We start from the raw sequence: 16,192 nt of genomic DNA on the forward strand, positions 1-16,192 counted from the left end.
TGTTATATTTGGACGTTCAAATGCTGTTCATATGCCAACGAGGCTAGCTTTGATCATGTGCGCATCCCAAATGGCACCCTATTACCTAATGTGCACTACTACTTTGGGCCCTTGTCAAAAAGTACTTATGGGTTCTAAAATGGTAGAGTACAGGCAGGCCTACGTCGCTGACCCTGTTTGAATAGACCTGTTGTTCTTCTATAGCTGAAGTACAGCACCATGCAGAGCTACTAGACCAGTTATATACCTTGTCCAGCACCATGGACAGATTCAATCACGGCCTACCTTCAAGGAACCATGTGCGGTGTAGGGTAGGTTCTTTAGGTTCTCTCCTTGCTTGAAATGTGTCAGCCAAATATCTCACTATTTTCACCTGCTGTACTTTTATTATACTGTCCAAGTCATTTTCATCACTATATGTTGGCTAAACATTGAAATGATTGACATGTCACTATTGCTGTTACTTGCTAGGCATATTAGGTTTTGTCATGGCTGGTGGGTTGGGGGCAATTGTAACGCGTTGTTAAAATGACCCTGAGCCAAGCAGCCAAGTTATGATTTGTATTTTATTTCAACTTTAGGATTTTATGTATTCTACATGAATTATACAAAAACGAACTTTAAATAGCCGTGGGTTCCTGTGGAGTGCTAAATAACTTGTAAACTAATATAATTTGGTCACCATCAGACTATTCAGATGTTTTGAGAGGAACCAAATGACCATGCAAAAACAGGGCTGTTACTGTAAATGTTTGTTACATACATAAAAATAATTATATTTTAGGCTAAAACCATTCCATATGTCTTTGATAATATGATCATTCATAAACATGAATGCTTCTGAAGTTAAGTGAATGTATCGGTTTCTTTTTTAGTTGTTACCTTTGACCTCAGCTACATTTACAATTGTCCCTGGCACATACAGGGGCAAATGTAATGTCCAGACTTTTTGGATTAAAATCAGTATTGTGATCCAAATGTCAGACATATAAATGGTTAGGAGACAGATGTAAGTTACTTACATAAAACAATGACTGGTCTAGTAAAAGTGGTCTCTGAGCAATAGAGTAAAATACAATTGCCCCGTCTCCCCTAGTTTGCACTGCCAGAATAGTGTAGTTTAGAATATTTGAGATAAAACAGATAAAAATGTATCTTGAATTCATCATGAATACATCTGTAGGATTCACTGACTGTCTCTTTGTACTGAAACCAAATAGACTGTACATATACATATTTCTCCAGTGATATTAGCACTAGAAGTGCCAAGGCCTTCATTTTGACTGCCTTCTGTTCTAGACTAAATGCCAAAACGCTACTTTTTCAAATCCTCCTGCAGAGTCACTTGCAGGTAAGATATTTGGATTTCTATAGTATCAGAAAGAGCAGATTTGGAGGTTTTCAAAACACTTACTGTACTGTAACTGTACTGTACACTTACTGTAAGATATGAGCTCTATTTCAAAATATCACATTTTCCAAGAATAACCTTGCAGCAGATCACCCACAGTAATATAAACTAATGAAAATGCTATTGTGTTCTTTGAAATATATATTTTTTTCGTATTCTAATGTTACCCAATACCTTCATTAACACAACCAAAAGATAATTTTCCCGATAGCATATATTAAATCTATTTATTATACTGTTAAAATGTTACAGTCAAAATGGCTGCTCATTGGCGTAGTAAGGGGCTAGCGAGGCCCAGAAGTGTTAATACAAAACAGAGGCATAGCTTACGTGCAAAGTTTATTTAATAATCTGCAATGTTATACAACAGAAGCACACTATGACTGTATGTATGCTCATTTTTAACGATCATACCATGAATACAGACAAACATGTGCCTTTAAACACAGAGATCCCTTTTTAGAATAATAAAAACAATACCTTGCTTTCATTTTAAATACTTGCCGTAAAAATTTGAAAATAAAATATGCATTATATGAAATATGTAACGGCTGCTTATCAGGTATACTATAGTACCAAATGCAATTATATGCAAATACCTTTCTCTCCATAACATCTGACGCATCACATGCAAGAACAAACAAAAAAATGGATGCCTGTATGCGTCTACAAAAAAAGATGTAAAGACGGTATGAAATTAGAAAATATCACAGCAAGATGTGCAACAATAGTCTATGCTATAAATACCTTGCAGTACAAAATGTCTATTACAATGTCCACATAACTATAGTCCACCTGGAACCTAGCCTAGAGTTACAGGGAAGGACAGAGTGTTGGTAGTGTAAACCATAGAACTAGAATAAATTTGAAGTAAAATAATTCTTAGAATTAGAATCATTCTAATTCTAGGGTATCAACATTATCCTGTGCTTGATATCAGGACTCCAGTATCACAAACTTAAGCTCAAACTGACTTCCTGCTTATGCATGTCTTGAACCAGATCAAGTAACATTCATCCATACCATGTAACTTCAAACAAGGGGTAAAGAAAATAGCAGTATGTTTGTAGCAAGCAGACAAAAATGTTTTTTTTAATGTTAAGTCTTTATACACAGAAAACTGTTTTGGTTCAGAACTAGATCTTTCAACCAGTACTGGTTGACTTGCATTTAGGCTTATGTAATATGCAAGTCAGTTATTTTAACAAAAACATCAAGGTGTATAACAATTAGAAGTAAATTCAAAAGTGAAGAATTCTTTGCCAGCTTACAAGGCGTTGGATATGTTCAACGCTTACATTTATCAGGTTCATGAATTTACGTTTTACAGTTTATATCAGAAAAGTTATTTCAAAAATATATATTTTTGATTTCCAAAATACCTAAAAATGGTCTTATCCATATACAATTAACAATGAATTACAACATGTCCAGTTGAAATGAAGAAATTAGCTTAGTTACAGTAGATAAATTGTACGTGTTGAACACAAATAAACATTGGGTACATCCCAAATGGTACCCTATATCCTAAATAGTGCACTAATATTGACTTTTTCCACAGAAACAGAAATGTGTACAAGGCACACTGAGATGTTACGTCTGTCTATCATTCATTGCAACACCAAATTCATTAGTTACAAAAAAATATATATTCACATTGACTTATGTGAGCAAATGAAATTGCAAGGTTAATTATAAACCTTTAACATTTGAAAATATATTTAAAATATACTTTTTTATTTTGTACAGTATGAGGTGTGATTAACAAACATAAATACATTTGTGAAATGAAATGCTGCTACGATTGCTGATGCTGAAAAAACAAACTCTAACCTGTCACACCACCCTGACACAGTTTAGACGCACCCTGACACAGTCTTGACACACTTTGGCACAGTCATGTTGGGGGTGTGGCACTGTAAATATAATGTAACGGTCCTCACATTCACCCCTGAGGGATACCACCAATGCAAAACCACCAGCAAGACAGGTGACCAATAACATTACTAAGCAGTGCAACCCCTGGTACTCTTAGTACCAAATGGTACAGATTTAACACATGGATGTGTAATGAGATCAATTTCTTAGGCCCCATCCCAAATGGACCCCTAGACCGTAGTGCATCTAAGGGTCGTTCTGGGATTGGGCCTTTAATACACAGGCTCTCGGCTGCTCACCCAAAGCAGCCCCAAGAGAAGCCCTGTGCAACAACAGTATTGCTCTGAGTGACAAACACCACAGTGTTATATACAGTTGAAGTTAGAAGTTTACATACACTTAGGTTGGAGTCATTAAAACTCATTTTTCAACCACTCCACAAATTTCTTGTTAACAAACTATAGTTTTGGCAAGTTGGTTAGGACATCTACTTTGTGCATGACAAGTCATTTTTCCAACAATTTTTACAAATTATTTCGCTTAGAATTTACTGTATTACAATTCCAGTGTGTCATAAGTGTACATACACAATGTTGACTGTGCCTTTAAACAGCTTGGAAAATTGCCGAAAATGATGTCATGGCTTTAGAAGCTTCTGATAGGCTAATTGACATCATTTGAGTCAATTGGAGGTGTACCTGTGGATGTATTTCAAGGGCTACCTTCAAACTCAGTGCCTCCTTATGTGACATGATGGAAAAATCAAAAGAAATCAGCCAGGACCTCAGAAAAATAATTGGAGACCTCCACAAATCTGGTTCATCCTTGGGAGAAATTTCCAAACACCTGAAGGCACCACGTTCATCTGTACAAACAATAGTACGCAAGTATAAACACCATGGGACCACGCAGCCGTCATATCGCTCAGGAAGGAGACGCGTTCTGTCTCCTAGAGATGAACGTACTTTGGTGCGAAAAGTGCAAATCAATCCCAGAACAACAGTAAAGGACCTTGTGAAGATGCTGGAGGAAACAGGTACAAAACTATCTATATCCACAGTAAAACAAGTCTTATAATCGACATAACCTGAAAGGCTGCTCAGCAAAGAAGAAGCCACTGCTCCAAAACTGCCATAAAAAAGCCAGACTACGGTTTGCAACTGCACATGGGGACAAATATCATACTTTTTGGAGAAATGTCCTCTGGTCTGATGAAACAAAAATAGAACTGTTTGGCCATAATGACCATTGTTACGTTTGGAGGAAAAAGGGGAGGCTTGCAAGCCGAAGAACACCATCCCAACTGTGAAGCACGGGGGTGGCAGCATCATGTTGTGGGGGTGCTTTTCTGCAGGAGGGTCTGGTGCACTTCACAAAATATATGGCATCATGAGGCAGGAAAATTATATGGATATATTGAAGCAACATCTCAAGACAGGAAGGTCATGATGTTACAGCTTGGTCGCAAATAGGTCTTCCAAATGGACAATGACCCCAAGCATACTTCCAAAGTTGTGGCAAGATGGCTTAAGGACAACAAAGTCAAGGTATTGGAGTGGCCATCACAAACCCCTGACCCTCTACAAACCTGACTCAGTTACACCAGCTGTGAGGAGGAATGGGCCAAAATTCACCCAACTAATTGTGGGAAGCTTGTGGAAGGCTACCTGAAACGTTTGACCCAAGTTCAACAATTTAAAGGCAATGCTACCAAATACTAATTGAGTGTATGTAAACTTCTGACCCACTGGGAATGTGATGAAAGAAATAAAAGCTGAAATAAATCATTATCTCTACTATTATTTTGACATTTCACATTCTTAAAATAAAGTGGTGATCCTAACTGACCTAAAACAGGGAATTCTTACTCGGATTAAATATCAGGAATTGTGAAAAACTGAGTTTAAATGCATTTGGCTAAGGTGTATGTAAACTTCCGACTTCAACTGTAAACATTTACCCTGGCCCCAGATCTGTTTTGCTGTCACGCCAACGGTCACGGCAATTTCCATATAGGAGTTGGCAAAAACAAGTCTGGGACCAGGCTATTCTCAATCTGATCCAGCCTGACATATAAGTACATTCTCAGGCCTCACAGCCAAGCCACAAACACACAAGTGTAGAGAACAGGAGAGATGTATCAATTGGTAATTACATCTCAAGAGTATAGCTTCAAAATCAGATTCTTCTTTGACATATACACAGAGTATACCAAGCATTAGGAACACCTTCCTAATATTGAGTTGCACCCCCTTTTGCCCTCAGAACAGACTCAATTCGTCGGGGCATGGACTATATAAGGTGTTGAAAGTGTTCCAAAGGGATGCTGGCCCATGTTGACTCCAATGCTTCCCACAGTTGTGTCAAGTTGGCTGGATCTCCACTGGGTGGTGAATTGTTCTTGACACACATGGGAAACTGTTGCGTGTGAAAAACCCAGCAGTGTTGCAGTTCTTGACGCAAACTGGTGCGCCTGGCACATACTGCCATACCCCCGTTCAAAGGCACTTAAATGTTTTGTCTTGCCCATTCACCTTCTGAATGGTATACATTCCATGTCTCAATTGTCTCAAGGCTTAAACATCCTTCTTTAACCATTCTCCTCCCCTTCATCTACTCTAATTGAAGTGGATTTAACAAGTGCCATCAATAAGGGATCATAACCTTCACCTGGATTCACCTGGTCAGTCTATGTCATGGAAAGTGCAATTGTTCTTAATGTTTTGTATACTCAGTGTAAGTTCCAACACAGGTAAGAAAATATACAGTTTTTCAGCAACAAACATCACAAAAGTCTGTTGGAACAAAACCTTAAGCCTCAATTATTATTTACATTTGGTGTACGTAGGTAACACTGATTGTAACACGAGACTGTTGTCTTATTGTGGTTTCGTCTTAAAGTATTTGTTTGTGATTGAAAAGCATAAGCACTTCTTTACATTCATAGGAACCACAGTGCTGTTGTATTGGGAGACAGTCGATGGCAGACATGTAATTCCAAGAAAACCAAAGCCGCATTCCAAATGGCACCCTATTCCCTATACAGTGTACTACATTTGACCGGGACCCTAGTCAAAAGTAGTACACTATAAAGGTAATAGGCTGCCATTTGGGATGCAAAAAAACAACACAAAAACAAAATACCAGACAGGACAGGGTAGGAGAATCACCCCGTTAAGCAACAGTGGTTGGCTCATGACTGGAAGCGTCTGGAAAGAGAGGAAGATGGTGAAGAGGAGGATGTGGAGTGTGAGTAGAAGGATGAAGGCCAGAGGACAGATGGGTCCCAGTAATTGTCTTGTTTGGCAGTCGGGAGGCCATTGGAGCACCAGGTCAGAGTCAGGCAGGCATATTATGGACTGTTGCTGTTGCTTTAACAATGCTTGTATTGGTGAAAAGGGGGCACAGTGGTTGGGGGGGGGGGGGGGGTCATTGAGTGAGATTAAGTTTCGTCCTTATTCCCTATATAGTGCAGTACTTTTAACCAGTCCCCATAGAGCTCTGTTCAAAATAACTATATAGGCATTAACCAAGGCATTGACTGGAAAGTTGACGGACGGATGGGCGGACGGACGGAGCGGTGATCAAAGCCGATTCCCCCCAGATGTCGAAGGTATTCGTAGAGGTCAGAGGTTACACTCTCTCCACTCGACTAGGATCATAGGAGTCTGAGGAGAAACAAATGACATCAATCACAATCCAGTCAGACATTCATGATGATATTCCATATACAGTAATGAGGGAAATCCTTACTGCCAGTCTGTCTGTGCGATCAAGCCAATTCTTGGTCACTCGTTATCATGCCAAACTGGCCGAGCACAAACAGATCTGGGACCAGACTAGGGAAATCCATCTTATCTCTAAAACAATGTTTCAGTAAGTCCCAGTGTCTGTGGATTCCCAGCTCACACAATGGCTTGGCTTGTCCTTCCCTCCCTTCTTCCATCCACACCCGCTAAACCAACCCCATGAAAAGCTCTATCGTACAGCTGGGATAACTGCTAGGTTCTGGAGTGGTTTACCCCCCCCCTCTATAAAAACACCTAAATTGTCCATTTGGGTCAAAATGTCACAGACCCAACAAGAGCAGAGTTTGCATCCCTACTTGTTAATCTGACAATGTTCTTAGTGCATTTTCCAGTAGTATGTATATCAATTTTTTTTCTAAATTCCATCCTGATCCTTCATGTTACGCTAGGATGATAGCTCCCTCTTGTGATAAACATGATCAAATGAAGCTTTAAATAAAACAGGAGATAAAGAGTTTTACACAAAGATGAAGTATACAAAGTACTAAACATACATGTGTATATTGTAGATTTTGTGATTATTTTCCCCCAGTGTATGAAAAGTCCTATATAAATATGTAACAGTTACATGTATTATTGTTAAAGGCTTGTGTGTGTGTGTCCATGTTCCTACCTGAGAGCAGCTCGTCCTCCTCTAGGGTTGTAGAGGAGCCACAGGAAGAGACACTGAAGCTCAGGGGAAAGGTGATCTCTCTTTTGGCCACCGTGCCGCTGCGAGGCATGGGGACAGGCTTGGGGAGGAGAGGAGGTTTCACTGACCTGGACACCGGCTCTGGCCGAACCTCCTGTTGCTGTTTTTTATCTGACTTTTCACTCCTCTCCTCCTCTCTTTCCACCTCTGGCTCTTTCTCTTCCTCCTCCACTTGCCTCTCTGTTTTCTCCTCCTCCTCTGGTTCTTTCTCCCCCTCCTGCACTTCTCTTTCCTCTTCCTCCTGACTCCGTCTTTTCTCCTCCTCCATTCTCACCTTTAGCTCTTTCCCCACCTCGATTGTCAACTCTTGCTCTTTCTCCTCTATTTTCAACTCCTCCTCCAGTTCTTTCTCCTCTCCCGACACTATCCTCTCATCTTCTCGCTTGTCTGCCCTGTCTATCTCTTTCCCCTCCGGCTCCGGCTCTGACTCTATCCTCAACTCTTCCTCTTCCATCTCTTCTCTCTCTCCCTGGCTCATCCCCTCATCTTTGTCCTGCTCAGCCTCTACCTGTACTACTCCCACTACCTCTGTCTCTGTCTCCTGCGCTGGCTCTCCTGAGTCTAAACTCCTGATAAGCACGCAGGAGACTGAGAACACCTCATCCAAGTGGACCATACCCTTTGTGCAGCCTGGCGACATCGAGGATGAGAGCCTGGGGGAGGCACCACCAACGTGCCCCTTCCTCTCCCCTCCTCCACCCACACTCAGCAAGCTAAGGGCCAGCTCCTCGTCTGGGGTCACAGGCAGAGACAAGGGGAGGCTGCTAGGGGGAAACTCTGGCAGGTCCAGCATCATGGAGGGGTGGCATAATCTCTCTCTGTCTCCTCCATCATGTTTGTCCTTACATACTGATAAGCTGTCATCCTTACTGGGTCCTCCTCTTGTCTCCTCCTCTTGTTCTATCGTCTCCTCTTCCAAGGTAACCACGGATACCCGTACCTTCATCACTTGCTCGTACCCTCTTCTCACATGCTTTGTATCTCTGTCTTCGTCTGGACTGTGCTTCAGTGTTTCTCCTATTAGAGTTTCATTCTCTGGGTTGTCTCTGTGCTCCTCTGCTTTCTGTTCGACCCCGCCTAGTGATTCCACAGCATGTGCTCCTTCTGGACTGAGTTCCTGGGTCTCTATCTCAGTCTCTGTGTTGTCTCTGCGCTCCTGTGTTTCACCTATGACAGTTTTTCCCTCATCCTCTCTGTACTCCTGCCTGTCCTCCTCTCTCTCCTCTACAACCCCCTGCAGTGACACCTCCTCTCTCTGCTCCTCCTCAACCCCTGGCAGTGACTCCTCCTCCTCTCTCTGCTCCTCCTCTCTCACCTGGACCATCCCCCGCAGTGAATCCGGGGCTACGTCTATCCCCAATATCCTGGCTGCTCTCTGCTCCATTGTCTCGTTCTCAGGGATCCCCTTGGCACACTTCACCTCATATAGATTACTCAGGTCCTCTGTGGGCATGGTGTTTGCCTTCTCCTTGATCAACAGGGTCTCCAGGTGTATATCTGCCAACGTAGCCTCGTTACGCCAACTCAGAGGATCGGAGCTGACGCTGTATCTGTAGTCGTCATCCTCAAATGCAAGCGCTGCCTCCCTAGTCAATCTGCCGATGTGTGGTGTCCCCTGCGACCCTTCACCTCTGGGCGACCTGCTGTTCTCACTCCGGGCCCTGCGGATGTTCAGATTGGGCTCATGCCCCCTAAATCTGGGTGGCACGATGGGCACGTTATCCTTCTTTACCTTCCTCCCCCCCTCCACTACTTTAGTGGAGCCAAGCTCTTCCTTATTATTGCCATCACTGATGTGCACAACCTCAACCTGGTTGTTCTTGGCAAAAAAGTATCCGTCTCGGTTCTCCCTTGATAGCTGTACATTCGGACATAGTTCATTGTGGTCTAATGGTGTGATCAGTGTGAATGGGCGGCCACAATGCTGGCCCCGCTCTACGGTGCCTCCAGGGACCTCAGTGGAGACGGTGAGCCCCACGTCCCTCAGTAGAGACTCCTTGGCGACGGAAATGTCCTGCTCCTGCCTGTAAGTCAGTCTGGAGTCATAGGTTACCCTGGGGTCATTGTGGGAGTTGTAATCTTTGAAGCCAGTGGACTCTGTTAGGGTGGCAGTGGGAACCATGTCCTCTCTCTTCAGTCTGAGGATGCTAGTTCTGCTCTGGGGCTGGGGCCTGGAGAAAGCACTCCTCACCTCCCTGTAGTCGTGGTCAATGGTAGAGCCAGGGCCCCAGCTGTCTAGCCTTGGCATGATGGTAGGGATGTTGTTGTTGGGTTTGTTATTCAGGCGCTGGTCTGGAAGGCTAACTGTCTCCCTCTCAGGGTCCAGATGTGGAGGGGCTATGTGCTGATGTTGTTGTTGTTGTTGTTGTTGCGTGTCTTCCCCGCTCAGCTCCATGATGGTCCTATAGACCTCGTCCAGGTCGTCTATACACTGGTCGACACTGGGTCTCCTGGGCTGGACCTTCATTTTCTTCTGGACCTGGTCTACATCTACGCCTGCAGCCTTGTTGAAACTCTCCAGCTCCTCAATGGCGTCCCACGGCCGCCGGCTCACCGGCTTCAGCAGGAACTGGCCGAACGCCACCTGGCCCTGGATGTTAGCGTTGGCACTGACTGGGGGTTTGGTGGTGTTGGAGGTGGTAGTACCAGTCTTCCTGGATGTGGAGGTCTGTTGGTTTCTCCACTCCCCAGGCACAGGGGGTGGAGGCTGGGGCGGGAGTGACAGGGGCTGGGCCGGGCTGATACTGAGACAGGAGAAGGCGCTGTTGCTGGACGGGTGGAGGTTCTTCTGGCCCTTCATGGGATAGTCCACACCGTACGAGCCGGAGCTGCAGTCGGTACCTGCACCGCTGTCCATGGTGGTATCGGAGGCTGGGTGGCCTGTCTCCTGCCCCTCCTGTCCTCCCTGACCCTGTCCTCCAGGGGAACTCTGAAGCTGACCTGTCCCCCCAGTACCCCCAGGACCCTTCACTGCTACGGGTGAGCTGGTCTGGGTCTCTTGGTTCCTGTACTGGTCCCCGGGCCAGGAGCCGGCGTAGCACAGCTCCTTGTCAGCACTGGCCTGGAGTGACCAGGCGTCTACTATCTCCTTCCTCAGAGGACCCTTCCTGGTGCTTCTCATTGAGGTGAAGCTGCTGGTGTGGGAGGGGGGTTTGAGACCCATGTCTGATAACGACTTGCTACAGAGGCTTTGGCTGTTCTCTGATTTGGATTGGACCACAGTGTTTTGGTTGTCTACTGTGGCGATGACGCTCACGATTGGCAGAATACTTGGCAGACTGGCAGGCATATTCTCGTTATTGTTCTGGTCTGCTGCTGAGATTGAGTCTTTATTGGTTTGTTGCATGTGGATGGGGATGGGGACAGACACCAGGCAGAATATGGTCTCACTGTGAGCCTTCCTCTTAGAGTTCCTGTTGAGGTTGTCTACTCCTGAGTCTCCTGGAACTATCTTCTTCACCTGTGTGATGGTTGTTTCCGAGAAGCCCTGATCTGAGCTGGAGCTGTGACACACTGGCGGAGCAGGAGCCGGTGGCTGGAAGGCAGAGGGACCACCTTGGTTTGGTTTAGGATTATACCTGTTACAGTTTTGGGAAGTTGCTGCTGGGAAGTCATCTAGTGAGCCAGTCTCTTTGTGCAAATCACAGTGCTGTTGCTGTTGCCGCCACCTGTTATTGTTATTGTCATAGTCGCTAGGAGACCTCAGCGGCATGGGACTGGCCGGGTCTGGCGTGCTGGCAAGTGGCGGCGGGGCCCCCGTGGAAGCGGACGACAAAAAGGCACTGTCATCAGACGAGTGGTCTGACACGGTGACACCGGGAAGCTCGGAGGACGTGGAGTTACGGATGTGGCGGATCTTGTCAGCGTCCGTCGTGGAGTCGCCTCCGTCGCATGGAGACGAGTTTCCTCCCCCGGACACATGTCGGAGGCGTGGGTCGTCGAAGGGGATGTACTGGATGTCAGGACCCAGGACCGGCTGGTGCTGCTGCTCACTGTAGCCAGTGTAGTGCTGCTTTCTGTGGGGTGCACTCCTCTCTCTGTGAGGCTCCGGCCAGGACCCTCCTCCACCGGTGTGTCTGCTACCAAACCAGGGGTCTGGGGTCCCACGCATCTGCTGCTTCTGCTGCTGCTGGTACATCTGGTGGTACCTGATAATAACACATGATCATTTATTTAACTTCTAAATTGTACATCGCATTTACATTCATTTGGTCATTTAGCAAATGTGTCTCTATAGCGCTATTCATTACAGAGCATAATGTCAAAGTGCTTCAATAGCAAATGAAAAAAAGCTATATAAAATCATGAGTAGGTAAGCTACATAATTTGTTACCTGTAGTTGACAGGGACCTCTCCATAGCCTCTGTGACCTCCATGGCTTCCTCTCATAGGTCGAGGAGCTCTCTTGGGGGGATACGATGGGGGAGGGATATACCCCGGAGGCTCCGTGCCAGACCCTCCATCCTGTGTATAATAGTCCAGCCTGGGGTCACCTATACTGGGGTGAGGAAGGGGGGTTCTGTCCCTGTCCTGGGGCTGGGGGGTTGATGCTGCTTCTGGGTCTCCTGAGAGCGTTTCGGCGCTCCCCCGGGTCTGCTGGTGAACCTCGTAGGACGGAGGTCGCAGGGGACGGCTGTACCTGACCTTTGGTACTTGAGAAGCCTGACTCACCTGGCTGACCTGGCTAGTCATACTCATCTGACTGGAGGGTCTGTTGTCATTCTCAGGCCACCTGTCGCTGTCCCCTACCCTGGCCTGGTTGTGGTTATATATGCTGTAAGGGTCATAATGAAACCCTGGGTGGCCGTTGACCCTCCTGTGCACGTCCTGCCCAGGCCCGGACCCAATAGACCCAGACATTTCTACGTACTGCAGGCTGTCCGGTTGCAGCATCTTGGGCAGAGACTGGGACTTCCCTTTGTTCCTGGGACCTATTACAACCATAGCACCATCCGGTGTGCGGAGGTGCCGCTGCTGCAGATACTGCTCCTGAGCCTGCGACCACCTCTCGCCCTCGCTGTCCGAAAGCTGGCAGGAGAAGCTCACCACGGCGGGCCGCCACTCGTCCGTGCCCAGGCTCTGACACTTCCTGTCCACGGCGGTCATCCTCCACTGCTGCAGTGCTGCCTCTCTCTGCCTGGAGCGGGCCTGGGCCTGAGCTTGGGACTGGGCTGCCCGGCTCTGCTTCTCACGCTGCTGGCAGTCCTCTGGGGGCACCTAGACAGAGGACAGAACCACGATGGTCTTTGGCTCGTTCCCAAATGGCAACATAATCCCAATATAGTGCACTACTTTTTAGTGCACCCATGGGCTCTGGTCAAAGGTGGTATACTATAGAGGACTATTTCATTTTGAATTGTTAAACAATCAAATCAAAGAATCAAATCACCTCCTGTCTCTGCTGCTGCTGCACCCCCTCTGTCCTCCTACAGGTAACACCTCCTCGGGGCTCTCTGAAGTCAGCGTAGTCCAGGAGAATGCTGAAGTCCTGGCCCCTCCTCCTCCAGTAGGACAAGTCTCTGGGGCCCCTGTGATGGTACACGCCTCTGGGCCCCTCACAGAACCTAGAACACAGAACGCACAGTATCAGAACCTAGAACACACAGTATAACCTAGAACACAGAACAGACACAGGATTAGAACTTAGAACCAATGGTTCGCTCACGGACCATAGAACACACACAGGACACATCAGGAATAGTTCTCCAGTAGATGAATGTAATGACGTGTCTGTCGTTGAGCCCCTCTACCACTAGGGGGAGGTAGACCACCACAGACAGGCCACCACTAGACTACTAAAGTCAGTCTGCTACTGATGGTGCACTGTATCTGAAGACTTCATAACAGCATATCCGATTTGCAGAACAATACACTGCGTTTAATCATCATCATCTCTCTCTGCAAGCTCAAAATCTCAGTTTCTGGATATTCCCACTGAACATGTCAACGAATGTGGACTGAGGGAGGCTGATTTTCCATCCATGATCTGATCTGCCCTTTTCATGTAATGTCAGTACAGGCAGGCGTGACCATCAGGTAAGTTCCACTGCATCCCATAATATATAGCCTAGTTAGCCAATCATCAGCGGATATTATCTGCACCTCCTAGTGGAAAGATTAGGAATGTTCCATATGTACATTCTAAAACTAAGCTAAAAACACCCCAGCAACAACAATTTCAAAAAGAGGCACATTTGATTATCTTACATTTTCAAATCAAATGCACTGTTTGGACTTGAGGCGAGGGTAGGGGATATGCAGGTTGTATTATGTTGCCTAAAATCATCAACGTATCCGTGGATTGTATTCCAGGTCAAATGACTGTTCTATAAGCAAATAGTACATACTTGAGTGGCATATAGAATGAATGAAGCTATGGGATCTCTATGACTGATGTATGCTATTAACCATCCTGTATCTACAGAGCTATACAATACACAGGACTGGTACTGCAACTAGGCTACTCGAGCTGACAAGAAGAAAGGCAGAGATGAAAGAGAAAGTGTCTCTGTAAAAATCCGACATTTTAACACTCAGGGACATTCCCCGGGAAAGGTTTCCATTGCATAACCCGTGAACTAAATTAAATATAGTAGCCAGCATCTCTTCCTCGCATAGCCTACATATTTAAATGCTGTGTGCATAAGGGAGGTTCTCTGTGTGGTGACTAAGAGTGAGGCTATCGATACGACGGGCAGACATCCCTATCTGTCTGGATGCGTCCAAAATGGCACCCCATTCCCTATACAGTGCACTAATTTTGAACAGAGCTCAATGGATCCCCTTTACGTCCTGGTGAAAGGTAATGTACTATATAGGGATTTAAGGTGCCATTTGGGATGCTGATTCTGTCTGTAGAACTGGGCATGCTCAGACGGTGGTGCTGGGGTCTATCAGCAGTAGCAGCGGCTCAAGTCTGTTTACAACACAACTGTCCCATGTGGCAGATTAAGACTCCAGAACACATTACCCCAACTCCCTGTCTACTGGCTTTATAGAGAAGAGGAGGGAGGGAGGCTAGAGCATAACCCCAACTCCCTGTCTACTGGCTTTATAGAGAAGAGGAGGGAGGGAGGCAAGAGCATAACCCCAACTTCCTGTCTACTGGCTTTATAGAGAAGAGGATGGAGGGAGGCAAGAGCATAACCCCAACTCCCTGTCTACTGGCTTTATAGAGAAGAGGAGGCAGGGAGGCAAGAGCATTACCCCAACTCCCTGTCTACTGGCTTTATAGAGAAGAGGAGGGAGGCAAGAGCATAACCCCAACTCCCTGTCTACTGGCTTTATAGAGAAGAGGAGGGAGGGAGGCAAGAGCATAACCCCAACTCCCTGTCTACTGGCTTTATAGAGAAGAGGAGGGAGGGAGGCAAGAGCATTACCCCAACTCCCTGTCTACTGGCTTTGGAGAGAAGAGGAGGGAGGGAAGCAAGAGCATTACCCCAACTCCCTGTCTACTGGCTTTATAAAGAAGAGGAGGGAGGGAGGCTAGAGCATAACCCCAACTCCCTGTCTACTGGCTTTATAGAGAAGAGGAGGGAGGGAGGCAAGAGCATTACCCCAACTTCCTGTTTACTGGCTTTATAGAGAAGAGGAGGGAGGGAGGCAAGAGCATAACCCCAACTCCCTGTCTACTGGCTTTATAGAGAAGAGGAGGGAGGCAAGAGCATAACCCCAACTTCCTGTCTACTGACTTTATAGTGAAGAGGAGGGAGGCAAGAGCATAACCCCAACTCCCTGTCTACTGGCTTTATAGAGAAGAGGAGGGAGGGAGGCTAGAGCATAACCCCAACTCCCTGTCTACTGGCTTTATAGAGAAGAGGAGGGAGGCAAGAGCATAACCCCAACTCCCTGTCTACTGGCTTTATAGAGAAGAGGAGGGAGGGAGGCAAGAGCATTACCCCAACTCCCTGTCTACTGGCTTTATAGAGAAGAGGAGGGAGGCAAGAGCATAGCCCCAACTCCCTGTCTACTGGCTTTATAGAGAAGAGGAGGGAGGCAAGAGCATAACCCCAACTCCCTGTCTACTGGCTTTATAGAGAAGAGGAGGGAGGGAGGCAAGAGCATAACCCCAACTCCCTGTCTACTGGCTTTATAGAGGGAGGGAGGGAGTTGGGGGGAAGAGTGGAACATTAGCCAAACTCCCTGTCTACTAGAGGGATAGGAATAGGGAGGAGGGAGGAGCATTACCAACTCCCTATCTACTGGCTTTATAGAGAAGAGGAGGGAGGGAGTTAGGGGAGGAGAAAAGCATTACCCAAACTCCCTGTTTACTGGCTTTATAAAGGTAGGTAGGTAGGGAGTTGGGGGGAGGAAATTACACCAACTCCCTGTCTATTAGAAGGAGAGGAAAAGGGAGTGTGGGAGGGAGGGAGAGTGGGGAAAGGGAAGTAAGAGAGAAAGGGA

The 16,192-nt window shown here is 46.1% G+C and overlaps 1 protein-coding gene across 1 annotated transcript in view; it reads right to left on the reverse strand.

The window, feature by feature from the left end:
• Positions 1-1,737: 1,737 nt before the first annotated feature.
• LOC139532061 (uncharacterized) overlaps positions 1,738-16,192 on the reverse strand; it is a 49,110-nt gene continuing 34,655 nt past the window's right edge. The window contains exons 3-6 of the mRNA XM_071329185.1: positions 13,179-13,353; positions 12,123-13,006; positions 7,712-11,937; positions 1,738-6,957 (exon numbers count right to left, since the gene is read on the reverse strand). Coding sequence (XP_071185286.1) covers positions 6,923-6,957; positions 7,712-11,937; positions 12,123-13,006; positions 13,179-13,353 — 5,320 coding nt within the window. The 3' untranslated portion in view covers positions 1,738-6,922. The remainder of the gene's footprint in view (positions 6,958-7,711; positions 11,938-12,122; positions 13,007-13,178; positions 13,354-16,192) is intronic.

The sequence above is a fragment of the Salvelinus alpinus genome, chromosome 10, assembly GCF_045679555.1.
Source record: "Salvelinus alpinus chromosome 10, SLU_Salpinus.1, whole genome shotgun sequence".
Lineage (NCBI taxonomy): Eukaryota > Metazoa > Chordata > Actinopteri > Salmoniformes > Salmonidae > Salvelinus > Salvelinus alpinus.